The following is an 18,059-nucleotide window of genomic DNA, read 5'->3' as shown; positions in this document are numbered from 1 at the left end:
GGGAGGGAGAGAGAAAGCCTACAAAGTGACTCAGCAGATAAAGGTACTTGCTGTCAAGCCTGATGACTGGAGTTTGATCCCCATGGCCTATATGGTAGAAAAAAAGAACTGGTTCCTATAAATTGTCATCTGACCTTTCCTTCTCTGTCTTTCTCTGTCTCTCTCTATCTCTCTGTGTCTCTGTGCCTCTGTATCTGTCTGTCTGTCTGTCTGTCTGTTTGTCTGTCTGTCTGTCTGTCTCTCTCTCTCTCATGCACACACACACACAAAATAAATCTTTACAAAAAATCCTGGGCTGGGGTTATAGCTTAATGATAGAGGAGACCGAGGTACCAAAGCACCTTCCTAGTCCATCCGTTTTTTGCTCCCACCTTCTTGAGCCTAAAGCAGGAGCGCCAAATCCACCCTTCCGAGGTGTGAGTCACTCCCTGGCCCACTCTTGTACGAGGCATAAACCTAACAGAGGCTGGTGGAACTTGTATTCCATGCCCCGAAGCAAGGACCCCACCCTCACCCCACCCCAAAGACCAGGAATCTGGGAAACTGAAAATCCACAGGAACATTGCTAAAAGGAGTAATCTGTGAATGAATGGATTCATCCAGGTTTCAAGAAAAACAGAAGCACCCTACAAAGCATTAATGCACTTAATGTGACATTTGATGCTGCAACAGTACTAATACTCCCTAGAGTCAAGCAACCCACTGAAGCCAAAACACAGAGGGAAAAAATGTTCCTGGTGATGAATCTTCAAGCATTCCCTATTAAATCAACTCTACAGGCTACCACCCAGCAACATGCAGAAACTGATTATATATATTATTACATCTTACACGTGACATTTTTATTGATTTTGAGATGAAAGCTGGGATGGAGAGATGGCTCAGTGCTTAAGGGAATTTGATTTTGCAGAGGCCCCACATGTATGTGGACACAAGGCATGTACATGGTGCACAGCACCCATGCAGGTTAAAAACTCATTTCATAAAATACAGAAATCTAAATTAAAATAAACTACAGCCCAGACCAGTATTCTTCCTTCCTTCCTTCCCTCCTTCCTTCCTTCCTTTTCTTTCTTTTTTATTTAGATTTATTTATATTGTTGTGCCCAGATTGTAGAAACCCCAAAGAGACCACTGGGAACCACCATGCCAATGTAAGTACATGACAGTCTTTATTCAAGCTTGAGCTTGGGCCACCAACCTTCCTGATGGAACAGGAAGGAGAGTGGATCCCCAGGTCTAGGTGGAGGGGGTTTATAAAGGGAAAAACCGCAAGTGGGGTTTCCAAGCCTTGACATTGCAGGAGAGGGTAAAGGAGTGTTGGTGTTTAAGCTAATTGGTTTACAGCACCTGGTTTAACCACAAGGAGGGAGCACACATCAAAAGGGAGCATCTCAGCCTTGGAACGCCTTATGTTTTCTTAGCCTACTCTGTTGTTATCAGCCAGCTGCAGCTGCTGTGTCTATTTTGCAACTGCCATGGACATTTTGTGATTTTTCTCAGACCTCAAGGGAGGAGGCCATGCCTCTCTAAGGACAAGTGAACTTAGAATGGAGCTTTAAGAACAATATGGAGTTTATTCTGCTACCTCAGTCCCTTCAGTATATGTGCATACATTGTCCCTGTCTTCAGACACAGCAGAAGAGGGCATTGGATCTCATTACAGATGGTTGGGAGCCACCATGTGGTTGCTGGGAATTGAACTTAAGACCTCTGGAAGAGCAGCCAGTGCTCTTAACCACCGAGCCATCTCTCTAGTCTCCAGTCTTTTTTAATTTCTTGATTTGATCCACAGTTGTCTCTCAATGAATTTGTCATGATCATTAAGAGTACAAAGCAGGCACAGATACTCAAATCCTCAGGCCTTGGATTCCAGCAGCAGGCAGCAGAGGACTCTGTGAGTTTGAGGCCAGGGTGATCTATTATAGCAAGTTTCAGACTAGCCAGAGTTACATAACGAGACATTGTCTAAAAATAAAATAATAAAAAAGAAATTATTTAAGAGCTAAGATGACTTGGGCTGGACGCTAGCTTCACCTTGCAGGATAGCTATCACATTAGGAATGCTTTTCAAACTCTCTCTCTGAGCCTTAAGTTTTATCTTCAATAAAAAGGAAATAAAAAGTGATGTTGTTTCAGAGATGAAAAAAGCTAGGAGCTGGCAGCTGAGTACCAGAATCTATTCTCTTCTTCTCTACCGGTAGAAGCCTGGGCAGAGCGCAGCTCTATAGTAGAGCACTTGCAGAGTGGATGTTCTGAAGCAAAAGATGTCTCTGGGGGCAGTGCTAAGTGCCTTAGGTCCCAAGGAGGCTGATACAAGATAGAATAACTCAGTGGGTCACAAACCCTTTGGGACTCAGATGGCTTCATCACAGGAATGGCCTAAGATTATCAGAAAATGCGATATTTACATTACAATTTATAGAGCAGCAAAATTACAGTTATGAAGTAGCCACAAGAATAATTTTATGGTTGAGTGTCATCACAACATGAGGAATTGTATTAAAAGGTTTCAGCCTTAGGAGGGTTGAGAACCACTGGGATAATTGGTGCTGTTTTAGTCAGGGTTTCTGTTCCTGCACAAACATCATGACCATGAAGCAAGTTGGGGAGGAAAGGGTTTATTCAAGCTTACTTCCACATGGCTGTTGATCACCAAAGGAAGTCAGGACTGGAACTCAAGCAGGTCAGGAAGCAGGAGCTGACGCAGAGGCCATGGATGGATGTTACTTACTGGCTTGCTTCCCCTGGCTTGCTCAGCTTGCTCTCTTATAGAGCCCAGGACCTCCAGCCCAGGGATGGCACCACCCACAAGAGGCCCTCCCACCTTGATCACTAATTGAGAAAATACCTTACAGTTGAATCTCATGGAGGCATTTCCTCACCTGAAGCTCCTTTCTCTGTGATAACTCCAGCCTGTGTCAACTGGTCACACAAAAGCAGCCAGTACAGGTGTGTATGAGTTACACAGCCTGAGCAACATTGACTGTGTCAAAACGTAGCAAGCTGTAAGGTGCTTCACAAGCTGTAAGGTGCTTCACAAGCTGTAAGGTGCTTCACAGCGCTGCTCACCAGGAGAAACCAACACAAAGCTGTTTTGGGGGAGGTTTTATTTTGTCCTCCAGTATCTTCCTCTCATTCTATGTGGTGACCCCTTAGAGACAAGACCGTTACTTTGTAACCATGGCTGACAACATAGTATAAACCACTAAAATCCTAGCAATGTCCTTAGGCGGGCTAGGGAAACCAGCTGAGGCTGGTGAGACTCTGAACTGTTTCAAAAGTGGAAATTCATGACAAACACAAAGATGCCATCATTAGTCGTAAAGTGCTTTGCTAAATTCACTTTTACATTGTAACAAAGTCAACTCAATACCGTCCTATACCCACACCAACCAATCATACAAGCCCACAGGCACCTCTTGTCTCAGGGCCTGAGTCAGGAGATCTGGGTACCAGGTTATTACCAGGTTATTACTGAACCACTGGATGAGACATGGGAGCTTCTTTCCTTTCTGCCTGTTTCATTGTTTATTTGATTTCATCCATCATTGTTGTCATCATTGTTGTCGTCGTTGTGGTTGTCATCATCATCACCATCTTTTGGTGGTATAGGAGTGAACCCAAGGCCTCACACATGCTAGACAGGTGCTTACTTTTGCTTTCTCTTTGAGACACTAAGTCGCCCAGGCTGGCCTTGATTTCACTCTGCAGCTTAGGCTGTCCTTGAACTTGTTACCCTCCTGTCTCAATCTTCTGAGTACCGGGAGTGCAAGCAAGCAGCACTATATGCTTGGCTATCTCAATAGCTACAGAAGGGCAGACTCATCATTGATGACATCCTTCCTCTTGGATAGTTTTTGAATCCTGTACTTTCTCTGAAGCTCATAAACATGATGATTGTCAAGGCTACAGGGTCTGTCGGATGCACCAATGAAACCCTTAACAGCAATATGTCTGGTATGTGACATCAAAGAAGCTTCAGAACTACACAGTCATCTTCATCTCTGTGTCTTTTTCAAGCTGCGTTGCCAGTAGGTACAGCCCGTTTGTTGCGGGAAATATTAAAAGAACTGGCACTTTTCTGCCATAGGGCCAGCAACTTTCAGCCCAGCGGCCTGGCCGCCATGCACTGACAGGCAATGAGTGGACTGTTTTTATCTCATGGAGACTCTGACTTAGAACTCCACAATCTCTCCACCCAGCTTGCTAGGTTCCCACTGGTAAGTCGTTACCTTGCCAACCCGGTGCTTCAATACCCCCACGGCCTTTGTAGTGCACATCTGGCAAACTCACACTTTTCCACTGTACCTTTCTCTCTTGAACCCAGTCAAACCACTGTGTGAAGGAAAACACCACACAGACTTAGTTCAGAAACAATGGTAACTGAATTGTTGGGTGCAATAACTAAATTCCTAATCTGTAAGCCCTATTAAATCTGATTCCTCTGGGGGGAAATCTTGATGGATCTGGCATGATACCGGAAAACTCTAGCAGCTACATCTTACCCTTATGCTATCCCCATTCCAAAAAGGGCCTGACTCTCTCCTGTGTCCTCTCTTCTTCCGTCCAACCTGGAACTCCTGCCTACTTGTCCAGTGATTGACTCTTTTATTCATTAGGGGATTGGCTCACAAGAACAGCACCAGGCCTATCCACAACACCTGTTGTTTCCAAGTTCTTGGCCTCTTTGTCAAGGCACTGAAATAAAAACTCATGGAAAAGTAGTGAGAAAACTTTATTAAGCCAAACTACAAAACAGGTTAGACTATGTTTCAAGTTCTTTAATCCTCTGCACTCAAAGGCAGAGGACACATGACCTTTGTGAGTTCAAGGCCAGCTGGTCTACATAGTGAGTTCCAGGACAGAAACCTGTCACACACACACACACACACACACACACACACACACACACACACACTCAAAAGTTTTGAGTGCAGTGGGTTACATAAATGAAGATGTTTATGAATCCTAACTATTGCTTGAGACTCAAGAGAAAGAGTTATTCATTAAGGGGAAATAGAGAGAGTAGTTTTCTTGTTTTTGTTTTTTTGAGATTTATTTTTATGTGGATGAGTGTTCTACCAGCATGTTTGTATGTGCACTTTGTGAATTCCTAGTGTCTGTAGAGGCAAGTAAAGGGTGTCATATTTCCTGGAACTGGAATTACATAGGGTTTTAAGCCATTATGTGGGTGAAGAACTAAACCCCAGTCCTTGGAAAGAGCAGAAAGTACTCTTAACCATTGAGTCATCTCACCTACCCCAAGGCTGTCTGTTTTGATTGATATATACAACCATTTTCTACTATGTATGTCCCTTCCCATAATTCATTTGATTTTAACCATATGCACAGGCACAAGATGGTAAATGGATTCTCCCTAAAAGTTCACTTAAGGACACAATTTTGCCTTGCTGTAAATGCACCCCAAACCAATTCAGACTGGGGTCACCTGCTGTCCAGAGTGGTCAGGGTGCGTTGGGAATGTATTTGAGTAGGAACTGCAAGTTTGATGGTCATTAAGGTAGGAGAGGGGCTGGAGAGGTGGCTCAGTGGTTAAGAGTGATTAAGAGCTCTTCTTCCAGAGGATCAAAGATCAATTTCCAGCACCCACATGGTAGCTCAGAATGGTCTGTTACTCTAGTTTCAGGATATCTGACATCCTCTCCTGGCCTTCCTGTGTACCAGGCAAACGGTGTGTGCTGCAAAGACATATATGTAGACAAAACACCCACGCACATAAAATTAAAAGTAAGAGGAGGAGAAATGTGTTCTGTCTTTCAGGAAGGATGCGCATATCACTCACAGTAGAACAGTGACTAAACACAGGGTTGTAAAAGTAGTTAATGGGAAAAATCCCTTTGCTAAGTGTGAGATAATGCTGGCAGAAACTGCAGCTGGACCACTGTCAGATTAGCTCGAGGCTCTGAAACTGTGGGAACCATGGAACAGTGCATATCTGAAGCTTCTGAGACCAAAACTGTGGAGGGCATTGTATTTGTGATTGTATACGAAGAGAGACTGGATTTGATCCCTGGAGCTCACAAGGTAGAAGGAGAGAACTGACTCTCCAAAGCTGCTCTTTGACATCTACTTCTGTGTGTGTGTAAGGGGAGGGGGTTGGGCTTGTGTTAAGGCTAACTGGAATTGGCTTGTAACCTTGCACCAGTGAGGCAGAAATACGTTCTGAAATGGAATGAATTTCGAGTAAGTGTGAATTGAAGGCTTATGGCTAGAAGGGCAATTTTAACAGCCTTGTCTTGGATCAAAGAATTTTGCTGGAGAAACATCAGACATTTAAAATTCGGTTCTCTGGTTAACAGGCGATGCTTCTGTGTGGAAGGGTCAGGAGTTTCCATCCATGTCTTCTTTTGCCACTTGCTGGCTGATCCTTGTTGCTCTTTGTGTGGGAGGGCGGTTACTCCATCTATTCATAGAACTCTGTGAATGTGCCTTTGTATTGAGCTCTGTTTCTTAGATGGAGTCTTTCAGATGTTGATTGAGAAAGGGGCTTGTTTGAAGTTCTTGTCCCAAATTTTGGGGAGCCTTGCCTGGCATGCCACAGCTTACCAGAGAGATTTAGGTCCCCACTTTGTGTTCTTGGCCTCATTAGTAGAATAATTTAAGAGGGAAACTCAAAGATGACTTATTAGAATTTAGAAGAAAAACAACAGGGTAGGCAAGCTGCCAGGAAGGAGGGAGAAGAGGAAGAGAGGTGGTCATGCCTTTGAGCTAGTCTGGGATGTTTGGACATGGAGATCAGCAACCAGACATAAGGTAGATAAGCAGCTATGTGGCACCAGTTGAGGAACTGCAGAGAAAAAGCAAAGAGGCCCATAGTGTCAGAGAAAGTGTGTTCAAGTACTGGCCAGTATCTGAAAGAAAGGAAAAGACATTTAAAAAAAAAAAAAAAAACGAAAAAGGAAAAGCTATCTTTTTCTGAGCAATTTGGGATATCAGAAAGGCTTATCAGAGCCACAAGGACACAAAAACACCAAGATTAACCTAAGAGGGACTGTGAGATGGCTGGCTCAGGGGTAAAAGTGCCTGCTGTCAAGCCTTGAAGAACTGAGTTTAATCTGCAGGCCTTACATGCTGGAAAGTGACAACCAAGCTGTCCTCTGACCTCCACATGTGTACCTTGCACAAAATAAATACAGTACAATAAAAAGTTAAATGCTTAACAAATGGACCTTAACGGTGTGCCACATGCATGTGCACCCACACATGTGTAACACACACACACACACACACACACACACACACACACACACACACACACACGAAAATGGAAAGGGGAAAAAGAGACAGAGCGGAAGCCTTTATTTATCTGGGCTTTTAACAAACAGAATATTCTTGAGTAAAGCCTATGAAACACAAACTGGAGAGGCAGGGGCTCTTCAGGGCCATATTTCTTCAGCCTGATCCTTCGAGGGCTCTTTCCTCAGCTCTCTGTCCCACTTCCACCCTTGGGAGTGTTTTTCCTTTGTTAATAATCTGCCTCTATTTCTATTTCTAGTTACAAGTCCCTGGTATAGTTATTTTGCCCCAAGGCATAAAAGCCTGGGATTATATGCTATCTGAGTTCAACTTCATGGTTCAGCACTCCTAAGCATGTGTTGCCTGACACTCTGGGCTTCCTCTGACCTCCAGGACTAACTTAAAAGACGTGACTCCTTCTTTATTTCCTCTGCTAGGATCTTCAGCTTGCCTCTACTGGTTTTTTTTTCTCTCAAACTCTTAATAAAAATGCCTTTAGGATTCTTTCTGATTCATTTTATTAATGAGACTAAGGACCTCCAAGAGGATACTAAGTAATAAGTCTGACAGCCTTTTCTTTAGGGTTTAGTGAATTAAGAGGAGAAATGTGCCGAAAGGCTCTGTGCTGACACAGAGTGACTAGTTCGTTTTTTGTCTCTGTCTGACTGTCTGTCTGTCTGTCTCTGTCTCTGCCCCCACACTCTGTTACTGGGGATAGAATCCAGGACCTTATAAACAAGAAGTAAGGGCTTTGTAACTAATTACATCACCAGCCCAAAATACTATCTTTTTATTGGCCCTGGAAATGTAATTGAACCTAGAAATCCCAGCACTTGGGAGGCAGAGGCAGGTGGATTTCTGAGTTCGAGGCTATACAGAGAAACACTGTTTCAGAAAACCAAAAAAAAAAAAAAAAAAAAAAAAAAAAAAAAAAAGAAAGAAAGAAAGAAAGAAAAGAACCTAGAAGCCCCTTCTTTCAGGAGGTATGTGGTTGATTCTTTTAAATAAGGGCTCTCACTAATAGGGCTGGGGAGGAGTGGCCCTCCTGTACTGATCCTAGAAAGAGAATGGAGTTAAGAGACAGAAGGGAGAAGGGTCAATTTAGAGATAGATGGAATAATCCAAAACAACTCTTTTCTTAATTTTTATTTATTCACTTTACATCCAAGTTGAAGCCATGCCCCCAGTTCCACCCTCACAAGTTCTTCCCTCCATTACCCTCTCTCCTTTTCCTCCAAGAAGGGGAAGCTCCCCTTGGGTACCAGCCCATCCTGGGACATTACAGGACTAAGTCATTACAGGACTAAGCATGGCCTCTCCTACAGAGTTCCAACTAGGCAGAGCAGCTAGGGGAAGGGGCGGGGATCCGATAGCAGGCAACAGAGTCAGAGACAGCCCCTGCTCGAATTGTTAGGAGACCCACTAGAAGACCAAGCTGCACATCTGCTATAAATGGGTAGGGAGTCTAGGTCCAGCCCCTGCAGTCTCCCAAAACAACTCTTTTGTTTGTTTGTTTGTTTTTTGTGAGACAGGGTTTCTCTGTGTAGCCCTGGCTGTTTCCTGGAGCTCACTCTGTAGACGAGGCTGGCCTCGAACTCAGAAATCCTCCTGCCTCTGCCTCCCAAGTGCTGGGATTAAAGGCGTGCGCCACCACTGCCCGGCTCCAAAACAATTCTTATGGAACGACAGGAAAGCGCCTGCTTTGTTTGACATAAGAGGAAATTGGAGGCAAGCTCACAGTCAGTAAGCATAAATAATTCATTCGGTGACTTAGCTAAAAATAGTTCAGTAGGTTTTTGTGGGTGGGGGAGGTAAAAGGGGAGATAAATTGTACCCATGGCTTTGCCTGTGCTAGGCAAGTGTTCTATTCCAGAACTTAAACAGAGACCATGGTTGCTGAGAAGGGATGGCTGAACGATCAGCTCTAAACAGGGCATATACCATGGCTTGCAAAGGTCAGGGAACACCGAGGAAGAGGGAGTGGAAAGAATATAAGAGCCAAAAGATAGAGCTCTTATATTCGGCACAAGAAGGGCTGTGGAATGCTATCTTGTAGACATGACACAGCCGATGTGATCATGATTTTTGGTTGGTCTCTATGCACTCCTGCCTGTCCTGGAACTCACTATGGAGAACAGACTGGTCTTGAACTCAGAGAGATCTGCCTGCCTCTGCCTTCGGAGTGGTGGGATTAAAAGCACATACCATCACACTGGTTTACATTGTTAAATATCCATTGTTCAGTCCAAGCTCCAGCAAATAGCTGTGGTTACACAGATGGTCCCGATTAAAAGCCAGTCAAAGAAAAAGACATAAATTGGAGAAAAGGATTTATACGGAAGATCTGCGTGAGTAAAAGGTTCTCAGATGCTGGACATCTGGAAGATGGCTGAACCGTGCTGGCACCAAATACTCGGGATTTCTCTAAACATCCTGCAAAACCACACAGTCGTTCAGGAAGGGGAGGGGCCTTGCATAGGTTGAGGTCCGGAATTAGCGCAGTTCTGGGGAGCTCGGGTGAGGGTGTGTCACAGTCCACGCCCGCGGAACGTGCGGCGAGGTGGTTCTCCGGGGGTGTGGAAGGCGCGGTGTAGTGCTAGCCAATTAGAGGCGAGGGAGAGAAGCGACCAATGATAAACGGCTCTTAGGGGTAGCTTTTTCAGCGAGACTCCAGTTTGGCGCACGCGCGTCACACTGGACTACGGGGCGCTGCAGAGCCAAGTTGGCAAAAGGGGCACCGCCGCACACTATCGAGTCACGTGACCCAGAAGCGGCCGAGTTTCACTGCAGTCAGGGACCTTTCCCAAAGCAAAGGTCATAGGGCCTTGTTTGGGGGTGGGTGGAAGGGAGTTCTATATAGTGGAGTTGAAGGCGCAACCAATTGCAGCGTGAGCTCGGCCAGAGGCCAAAGGTCAAGAGTCTGGTTGGGGGGCGTGCCCTAGGCTGAGCGACCCTGATGGGGGGCGTGTCCTTACGGCTCAATGATGTAAGTGCGAGGCAGGCTCTCCACTGAGGCCCAGTCCTGCGTTGAGGAGGGTGAGTTCCGCATAGGCTCTCTAGCAGATAGGTAAGTAGGAACTTCAACCTTGTTTCGGTGCTACTGCGATCACCTTGACCTGCCGTGGCCTACTTTTAGATTGGAGGTTGTGACGTCAAGGGGCGGACTTAGCCTCACTGGGGCGTGGCTTTCAGTCCAGCCTAGATGCGTCTGTGGGCGTGGCCTGGCAGGTCGGGGGTGTGGCCCAGGTCCGGTGGACGATCCTGCTTCCGGATTAGATTATAGTACTCAGATTCTGGCACTGTGCTTTCTTACTTAGATTCTACCTCATGGAAACTTCTGCGGCCGCTGCATCTGCGGGAGGCTTCTTCCCCTCGTTCCTGCTCCTGGCGTTTGGGACGCTCGTGGCTGCCGTGCTGGGCGCCGCTCACAGACTGGGGCTCTTCTATCAGCTGATGCACAAGGTGCTTAGGGCAGAAGGAGAGCTGGGGTAGGAGGAGGGGACTAAAGGTGCTTCTCCAGGTCATCCACTGTGCAGGAGTGGAAAACAGGTCCCAACTAGTCCAGAAGTGGCTGGTTGGTAGATTCTTTACAGAGCTCTTGTCCCTTTGCCAAACTGTATACGGGCCTGGACTTTATAACCAGTATGAGATAATGGGGAAATTGTCGTTGGAGATAATGGGGAAATTGTCGTTGTCTGCGCACACTCTCCGCCTAACTCCATACCCAGGGGTCTGAGTCATTTTAACAGAGCAGGCTTTTTAAACATTGTGGGCTGAAGGTAGGCAGAAGAGGGAATGGGCTCTGATAGTAAGCTCTTCCGAGGGGACTTTCTTAGCATATCTCGTACCGTCTTCACCAAAGTAGGTGCTATAATTTCTGTCCTTGTGCCCACAAGAGGCAAATGATCCACAGAGGAGTTTAGTATTTTCTCTAGATGATAGGTTTGGGAAAAGCTGACCCCACAAGTCATACTCTTAAACCACTTGTTCCATTCTGAGAAATCCTTGCCCTTACCCTGCCCCTTCTCTTCTAGTCAGGGACAATGTCACTGACCTTGAGGTATGTGGGGATCATGAAGCTACTGAGACTTGGATGCTCGGGGTAGTCTGTGCCAGGAGTCACTTCCGCGCTAGGCTTAAGGCCGCTGGCAGCATGTCAGCTGGACATGTGCCTCACCAGAAGATGGAGAGGGAGGCGGTAGGCTGGATGGAATTAGCACTCCAGGTGCCAGGCCCTGCAGGGGTACTAGGAAGCAGGCACAAATCTAAGCCAGGGGCCTTCTGCCTCTTGCCAGGCTCTCCCAGATCCTGTAGATTGAACTTCCATCTCATTTCTTCCTGACTGGCCCAGTATCTCTTGAGCAGGCAGTGTAACCTCCAGAGCCACTTAAGAACATAGGCTCTCTCTCAGTCTGCTGCTTGGTAGGCCGGCGAAAGACGGTCACAAATTCAAGCCCTGCCTAAGCTACACAAAGAGTTCAAAGCCTTGTGAGACCTTGTCTCAAAATAAAAGTAGAAGGAAAGCTAAGGATATAGCTCAGTGGTAGAGCACTTGCCTAACACAGTCTATGCCTAGAGTTCAATCCCCAGTACTTCAAGAAGAACATGGCTTCTGTTGGACTCTATCACTTGGGCAAGTCTTGGCATCTTTACCTGTAGGACAATAAGATTTGCTAAGTCAGTGTACCCTTCTCTGAATTGGTTTTAAAGTAGTATGTCTCTAACCAACATCTAAGTTCCTCTGTCCTCTGACCTTACCCCTACCTGATCTTGTACCTGCTCCTGGGCTGGCCTCTGACTGTCTTGTTCCTCATCTCCTCTGGCCCAGGTGGACAAGACAAGCATCAGGCATGGTGGAGAGAATGTGGCAGCTGTGCTCAGAGCCCATGGCGTACGTTTTGTCTTCACATTGGTTGGTGGGCACATTTCCCCACTGCTGGTGGCCTGTGAGAAGCTGGGCATCCGAGTGGTAGACACACGCCACGAGGTCACTGCTGTCTTTGCTGCTGATGCTGTGGCCCGCCTGACTGGTAAGAGCCAGGGGCTAGCAGGATAGGACGATGTTTGGGAGGATGGCATGGTTGTCACCAGCTCTCTCTTCCAGGGACAGTGGGTGTGGCAGCAGTGACGGCTGGTCCTGGCCTCACCAACACTGTGACTGCAGTGAAGAATGCCCAAGTGGCACAGTCCCCAGTCCTGCTTCTGGGTGGAGCTGCCAGCACCCTGCTGCAGGTGACTAGTCGTTAAGGGTGGGCAGGGTCCCCAGGAAGGCTTCTCAAGCTTATCTGATAACTGTCCCATGCCTTCCTTCTTTGCCAGAAACGGGGTGCACTGCAGGCCATTGATCAGATGTCTCTGTTCAGGCCACTCTGCAAGTTTTGTGCTTCTGTGCGAAGGGTACGGGACATCGTACCTACCCTGAGGACTGCAATAGCTGCTGCCCAGTCAGGCACCCCAGGTAGGTGCAGGAGGGAGCCGGACAGTAATAAAGCCCTGGAGTTTGGGGGTTGCTGCAGCAGGTGCCATAGGCAGCATCTCCCTATCCCTGCAGGTCCAGTGTTTGTGGAGCTGCCTCTTGATGTGCTATATCCTTACTTCATGGTTGAAAAGGAGATGATACCAGCCAAGTTGCCCAAAGGCCTCTTGGGTCGAGTGGTTGTCTGGTGAGTACTGCTCACCCCACTCTAGCCTTCTTCTACCTTTTGTGGTCTTCTTCCTAAATGGCACCTCTCCTTCTTTGGCTCATTCATTGAATACACATGGACTTGGAGGAGCCAGCTCTAGGGAAAGAATTTCTCATAAAAGCAATTCGTGTGCAAAGGTCCTGAGGCAGGAGGGAACTTAGTAGGTCTGGCAAAGCAAGTCACGACCCTTGTGATGAGAAAGGGGAGCTGGGCAGGCACAGAGCTTGAGAGATTTTCCTATCTTCCTTTTCCTCCTTTTCTTCCTCCATCTCTGCCACCTGGTTATCTCTACCTTCTCCCTTTGCTTTTTCCTTGCCCCTCCCCTCTCAGATATGTAGTGGGCCAGATCTATGTGCTAGATAGCAGAATAGGCATGGGGTGACATCAGTGGACAAGATATTCAGGTTCTTATGCTCTCGTGTGCAAGAATTGCTTTGAGTGCCAAATTAAGCAAACTGATTTTGTTTTGTGGCCTTGTCCAAAAACTTCTGGCCCAGAATTCTGTATAGCCTAGGCTGTTCTGGAACTTGAAAATTCTCTTCTTTCAGCCTCTCAAATGTTGGGATCACAGATAGGTGGCCCAGGTCTGTCTTTAGTCTTGTTCTTAAAACTCCCTGGCCTCCTGGTCATTCTGTCCTCTTCTCTCCATGTCCTCTCTCTCAGTGTCACTTGGAAGCCTGGCGCTTTCCCTGACTCCCCTTTATATATCTTTAACTTTATTGGTTTTATGGGAGAGGAGTTAGCTTTGTATCCATGCTGGCTCACTATTAGTGTGAGTCCTCTTGCCTCAGTATCTCTGGTGCTACATTGTCTCTCCTTTTTAAACCCACGTCCCCACAGCTTCCTTTATTCTTGGCCTGTGTTAACCCCCTATAGCTCTGACTCTAACAGACAAAACAGGCTTTGCTCTGAGCTCTGACTGCTTCCTATGTCTGTCTTTAGTGAGATTGAGTGTTCCTTGAGGGCAAGACCTGGGCAGGATTTCTTTTTGTGTCACAGGGCCTTAGAAACTCAAGGCCTGGGGCCTAGTGTGTAGGGAGACAGGAGGCACTGCACTGCAAGAACTGAATGGGTAACATTAATAACTCCCACAGATAGCATTTTGCAAAGTGATTCCCTCCTTCCCTTGCAGTGGTGCTGGAGATGGGACCTGAGGCTTCATATACACTAGGCAAGGGCTTTGCCGCTGAGCCACACTCCCAGACCACAGTATGTCTTATAACCTAAGAGGGTAGATATGGGAGATGGAACCTGAGGCTTCATATACACTAGGCAAGGGCTTTGCCGCTGAGCCACACTCCCAGACCACAGTGTGCCTTATAACCTAAGAGGGTAGATATGGGAATGTCCCCATTTTACAGAGGAGGAAGCTCAGAATGGTGAAGGAACTGGCCCAAAGTCACACAGCTGAGGTGCTGTAGGGCTAGCGTCTAACTCACAGCCCTAGTTTCTGTGCTGGCATTCTCTGCTTGGTATGCATTTCTGGGAACTGTGACAAGTATTAGTTAGGGTGGCTCCCTGAAGGGCTGGAGTTGGAGACTTGGTCATTCAGTGTCCCTGTATCGTGTTTTTTGTCCTCCCGGATTCCTTTCCTGGCCCCTTGCTTTTCTCAGCCTCCAGAACCCTGTATTAACCATGGTCACTGGTTCCTCCCTGTTCTCATAGGTATTTACAGAACTGCCTGGCCAACCTCTTTGTTGGGGCTTGGGAACCTCGTCCTGAGGGACCTCTGCCCTTGGATATTCCCCAGGCGTCTCCCCAGCAGGTAAATTAACTCTCTTTCCTGGCCTATGACTCCCATTTGGCAAGGTGTTATGGATCTCTTTGGGCCAGCCCTGGGACCTCTATCTGTGGGCTGGTGGCAACCCCAGGATGATCCTTTAAAAATTTTAAAAGTGTATGTGTTTGTGTATTGTCTGTGTACCATTGTCTGTGCTTGCATGTGGAGGTCAGAGTACAACTTCATGGAGTTGGTTCTCTCTTTCTGCTTGTACATGGGTCCTGGGGATTCAACTCAGGCTTTCCAGGCAAATGCTGTTTTACCTGCTCACTGTCTTGCCGGCCTGTGGCATGACTCTTTGGTCTCTGCCTATCACTCCAGATCCAACGCTGTGTGGAGATCCTGAGCCGGGCCAAGAGGCCTCTGCTGGTATTGGGGAGCCAGGCCCTGCTGCCCCCGACCCCTGCCAACAAGCTTAGGTGAGGAGCTCCCACTCTATCTTAAAATCGTGGTCTTGGCCCCTGGTGTTCCAGTGGCCTTGGCCCTACTGACCTCTGTTCTACTTGGCCCCTTCCCTGCCAGGGCTGCTGTGGAGACCCTGGGTGTCCCCTGCTTTCTTGGGGGGATGTCTCGGGGGCTGCTGGGCCGCAACCACCCTCTCCACATCCGGCAGAACCGCAGCGCTGCCCTGAAGAAAGCAGATGTTGTTGTCCTGGCAGGTGGGCTCAGCCTCCTCTTTTTCTTCTTCCCTTCGTCTGGCCCTGATGTTGCCCGTCCTCATCTGTAGCGCCCTTCCTTCGTGATCACTCCTAGGTCTTCCTCTGCATGCAACCCTTCCCTTCTAAAGGCCATTGAACAAACCTGAATATTGCAAGCCAGCAAACTCACCCCAGACTGCAGCTCTGTGCTGTGACCTGGCTTCCCTGAGAGGATACAAATCCTGTGGGCACTCGCTGTGTCTCACATACCCTTTTACACAAAGCATTTTCTATTCCATCAGGCACAAAACAGTTTTTTTTTTTCTTCTTTTGCTCTGCACATCTATGTTCGACTTAATGACAGACTGCATTCTGGAGATGTGTCCCTAAGTGGTTTTCTTGTGTGGATTTTGAGTGCATACACAAGCCAGTGGGTGGCTGGGACACTGCTAGGCCCATTCACAAGACCAGAGTCGTGTGTAGGAACTTACTGACTGGAATGTTGATAGGCTATGCAGGACTATAATGGTACTCCATATTCAGTGGTTATGGCAATTTCATGATTGCTCGTGTCTTACTAGTAAGTTAGGTAACAGTGCTCTGTTTGGTTGGGCTCCTATATGAGCCAGGGGTTGGTGGGAGGTGGAGTGTCTGTCTCTGTGGCTAATTAGGTATGTCTTGGGTTGGGTAACTGTGTCTCCACCTATGCTTCTCACAGTACCCGTCAAGGTCCAAGTGTTCCCTGTCCCCCCAATGCCACTCCTGGCAGACCAGCCTGGTTGGGTAACATGCTTACTGTTTTTATTTTCTTCTTTGTGGTTTTGAGGCTAGAACCTAGAACCCAGTATCATGTAGACAAGTATCATGTGCTACTGAACTAATACACCCCAATCTTCATGGCATCTTGAGTTCTTGTCTCATCTGTGGCACACCATTGCTTTTGCCATGCTTGATCAGAGGCATTCAAGAAAGGCCTGTCCAGAACCAAGAGTTGCTGCCAAGTCACGCTGGGTAGATGGCTTAGTGGGTAAAAGTGCTTGTTGTTAAATCTGACCTGAGTTTGATCCCTGGCACTCACCTAGTGTGGGGGGTGGGGGGAAGACCGGAAGTTGTCTTCTCTCCTAGTGCATGAAGCCCCCTCCCCCCAATAAATGTCAACGGCTGTAAAGTCCCTGCAAGTGGCACGGATGCAGGGACAGTACAGGATGGGGACCGTTGTACATTCGGTGTGCCACAGTGAACTGGAAGTGACGCAGTGCTCATTGCTATCCTACTGCTACCTCAGGTGCTGTGTGTGATTTCCGCCTGTCTTATGGTCGTGTCTTCAACCCCAAGAGCAGCATCATCATCGTCAATCGGAACCGGGATGATATGTTGCTCAACTCGGACATCTTCTGGAAGCCTCAGGAGGCTGTGCAGGGTGAGCATACCCCAAGGGACCCCACCATGTGCATGGTGTCTCCATCTTGCCTCTGCTGCAGCTAGCTTGAATTTAATGTCAGGTATGGACCACTTGGGCAACCTGAGACACATTTGCCTGCAGACTGAATGGGTGTTTCTGAGGGAGCAGAGGGAGGGTAGATACAAAGGGAAGTCTGGGGTTTTGAGGTAACAACTCCCGAATGCTGTCTGTTGCTTTCAGCTGGACCATCGTCTTTGAGCCTCTCTGTTACTCTTACCCTCCTAATTTTTGCCCCCTTTCCATGGCATACTCTGTTCTAAGGACCTGGGCTCTCTTGTAGCATAGGCAGCAAGGTCCTTTTGAGTTAGCTGGAGAAGTGGTACCACCTTGTGTGTTTGCGAAGGTCCCTCCTAGACGTCGGTGGGCAGCAAGCTGAAGTTGGCAGGCTGAGGCAGGGAGGAGCTGTTAGACAATCTGGGGGTGATGCTGCTTGCTTGTGATTCCAGCTACTTGATGTGAGGGAGGTGGGGGAACAGAGGCCAGGTGATTATCTTCTTGAGGTGTGTTGGTATAACTTACCTTAGCAAGACCTATCTCAAAATAAAATAAAAAGAACTTGAGTGTCACACATGGCAGTGTATACTTGGGTTTTGTTTGTTTGTTTTGAAACAGGACCTTACTGTGTAGCTCTGATTGTCTTGGAACTCACTGTATAGACCAGCTTGACCTTGAACTCACATAGATCTGCCTCCCTCTGCCTCCCAAGTGTAGAGATTAAAAGAGTGTGCCACCACACCTGGTGATGATGGTGCACATTTATAATCCCAATATCAAAGCAGGAAGAACACTGAGAATTTGAGCCAAACCCTGGCTGAACATTGAGTTTAAGGCTAGCGTAGGCTACAATGTGATACCCTATCTCAAAAAAAAAAAAAAAATGCCCAAGAGGCAGGCAGGGGTTTGCTAAGTTTGGTGGCACAGGGCTTTTTAATCCTAGCACTAAGGAGGCAGAGACAGGGAGATTTCTGATTTCAGGACCAGCTTGTTATACATAGAGAGTTCCTGGCCAACCTGCAAGCACTGCATAGTAAGGCCCTGTCTCAAAAAACAAAGCAAAACAAAATAAACAAGGAAATAAAAAAAACATAACCGAAATGGGCCTGACAAGATGTTAAGAAAGTAAAGGCGCCCACTTGCCAGCCTGATGATCTGAAATTGAGCCCCAGAACCCACATGGTGGAGAGAAAGCCCTCCACACTCTCAGTGTGCTCACCCCACCCCCACCCCTAATCCCC

The 18,059-nt window shown here is 47.3% G+C and overlaps 1 protein-coding gene across 3 annotated transcripts in view; it reads left to right on the top strand.

Moving 5' to 3' along the window:
• Positions 1 to 9,958: 9,958 nt before the first annotated feature.
• The window catches only part of Ilvbl (ilvB acetolactate synthase like), a 10,260-nt gene continuing 2,159 nt past the window's right edge, over positions 9,959 to 18,059 (top strand). The window contains exons 1-10 of one of the 3 annotated variants that reach the window (XM_031349710.1): positions 9,959 to 10,074; positions 10,578 to 10,722; positions 12,089 to 12,290; positions 12,365 to 12,492; positions 12,580 to 12,718; positions 12,812 to 12,923; positions 14,610 to 14,709; positions 15,046 to 15,143; positions 15,247 to 15,383; positions 16,648 to 16,782. In XM_031349710.1, the coding sequence (XP_031205570.1) occupies positions 10,588 to 10,722; positions 12,089 to 12,290; positions 12,365 to 12,492; positions 12,580 to 12,718; positions 12,812 to 12,923; positions 14,610 to 14,709; positions 15,046 to 15,143; positions 15,247 to 15,383; positions 16,648 to 16,782 (1,186 nt within the window). In that variant the 5' untranslated portion in view covers positions 9,959 to 10,074; positions 10,578 to 10,587. Of the gene's footprint in view, positions 10,328 to 10,577; positions 10,723 to 12,088; positions 12,291 to 12,364; positions 12,493 to 12,579; positions 12,719 to 12,811; positions 12,924 to 14,609; positions 14,710 to 15,045; positions 15,144 to 15,246; positions 15,384 to 16,647; positions 16,783 to 18,059 lie in introns of all 3 variants that reach the window. The other 2 variants (XM_031349708.1, XM_031349709.1) reach the window with 2 other exon arrangements.

This window comes from Mastomys coucha, unplaced genomic scaffold, assembly GCF_008632895.1.
Source record: "Mastomys coucha isolate ucsf_1 unplaced genomic scaffold, UCSF_Mcou_1 pScaffold4, whole genome shotgun sequence".
Taxonomy (NCBI): domain Eukaryota; kingdom Metazoa; phylum Chordata; class Mammalia; order Rodentia; family Muridae; genus Mastomys; species Mastomys coucha.
This window is presented reverse-complemented; position numbering and strand designations above follow the sequence as displayed.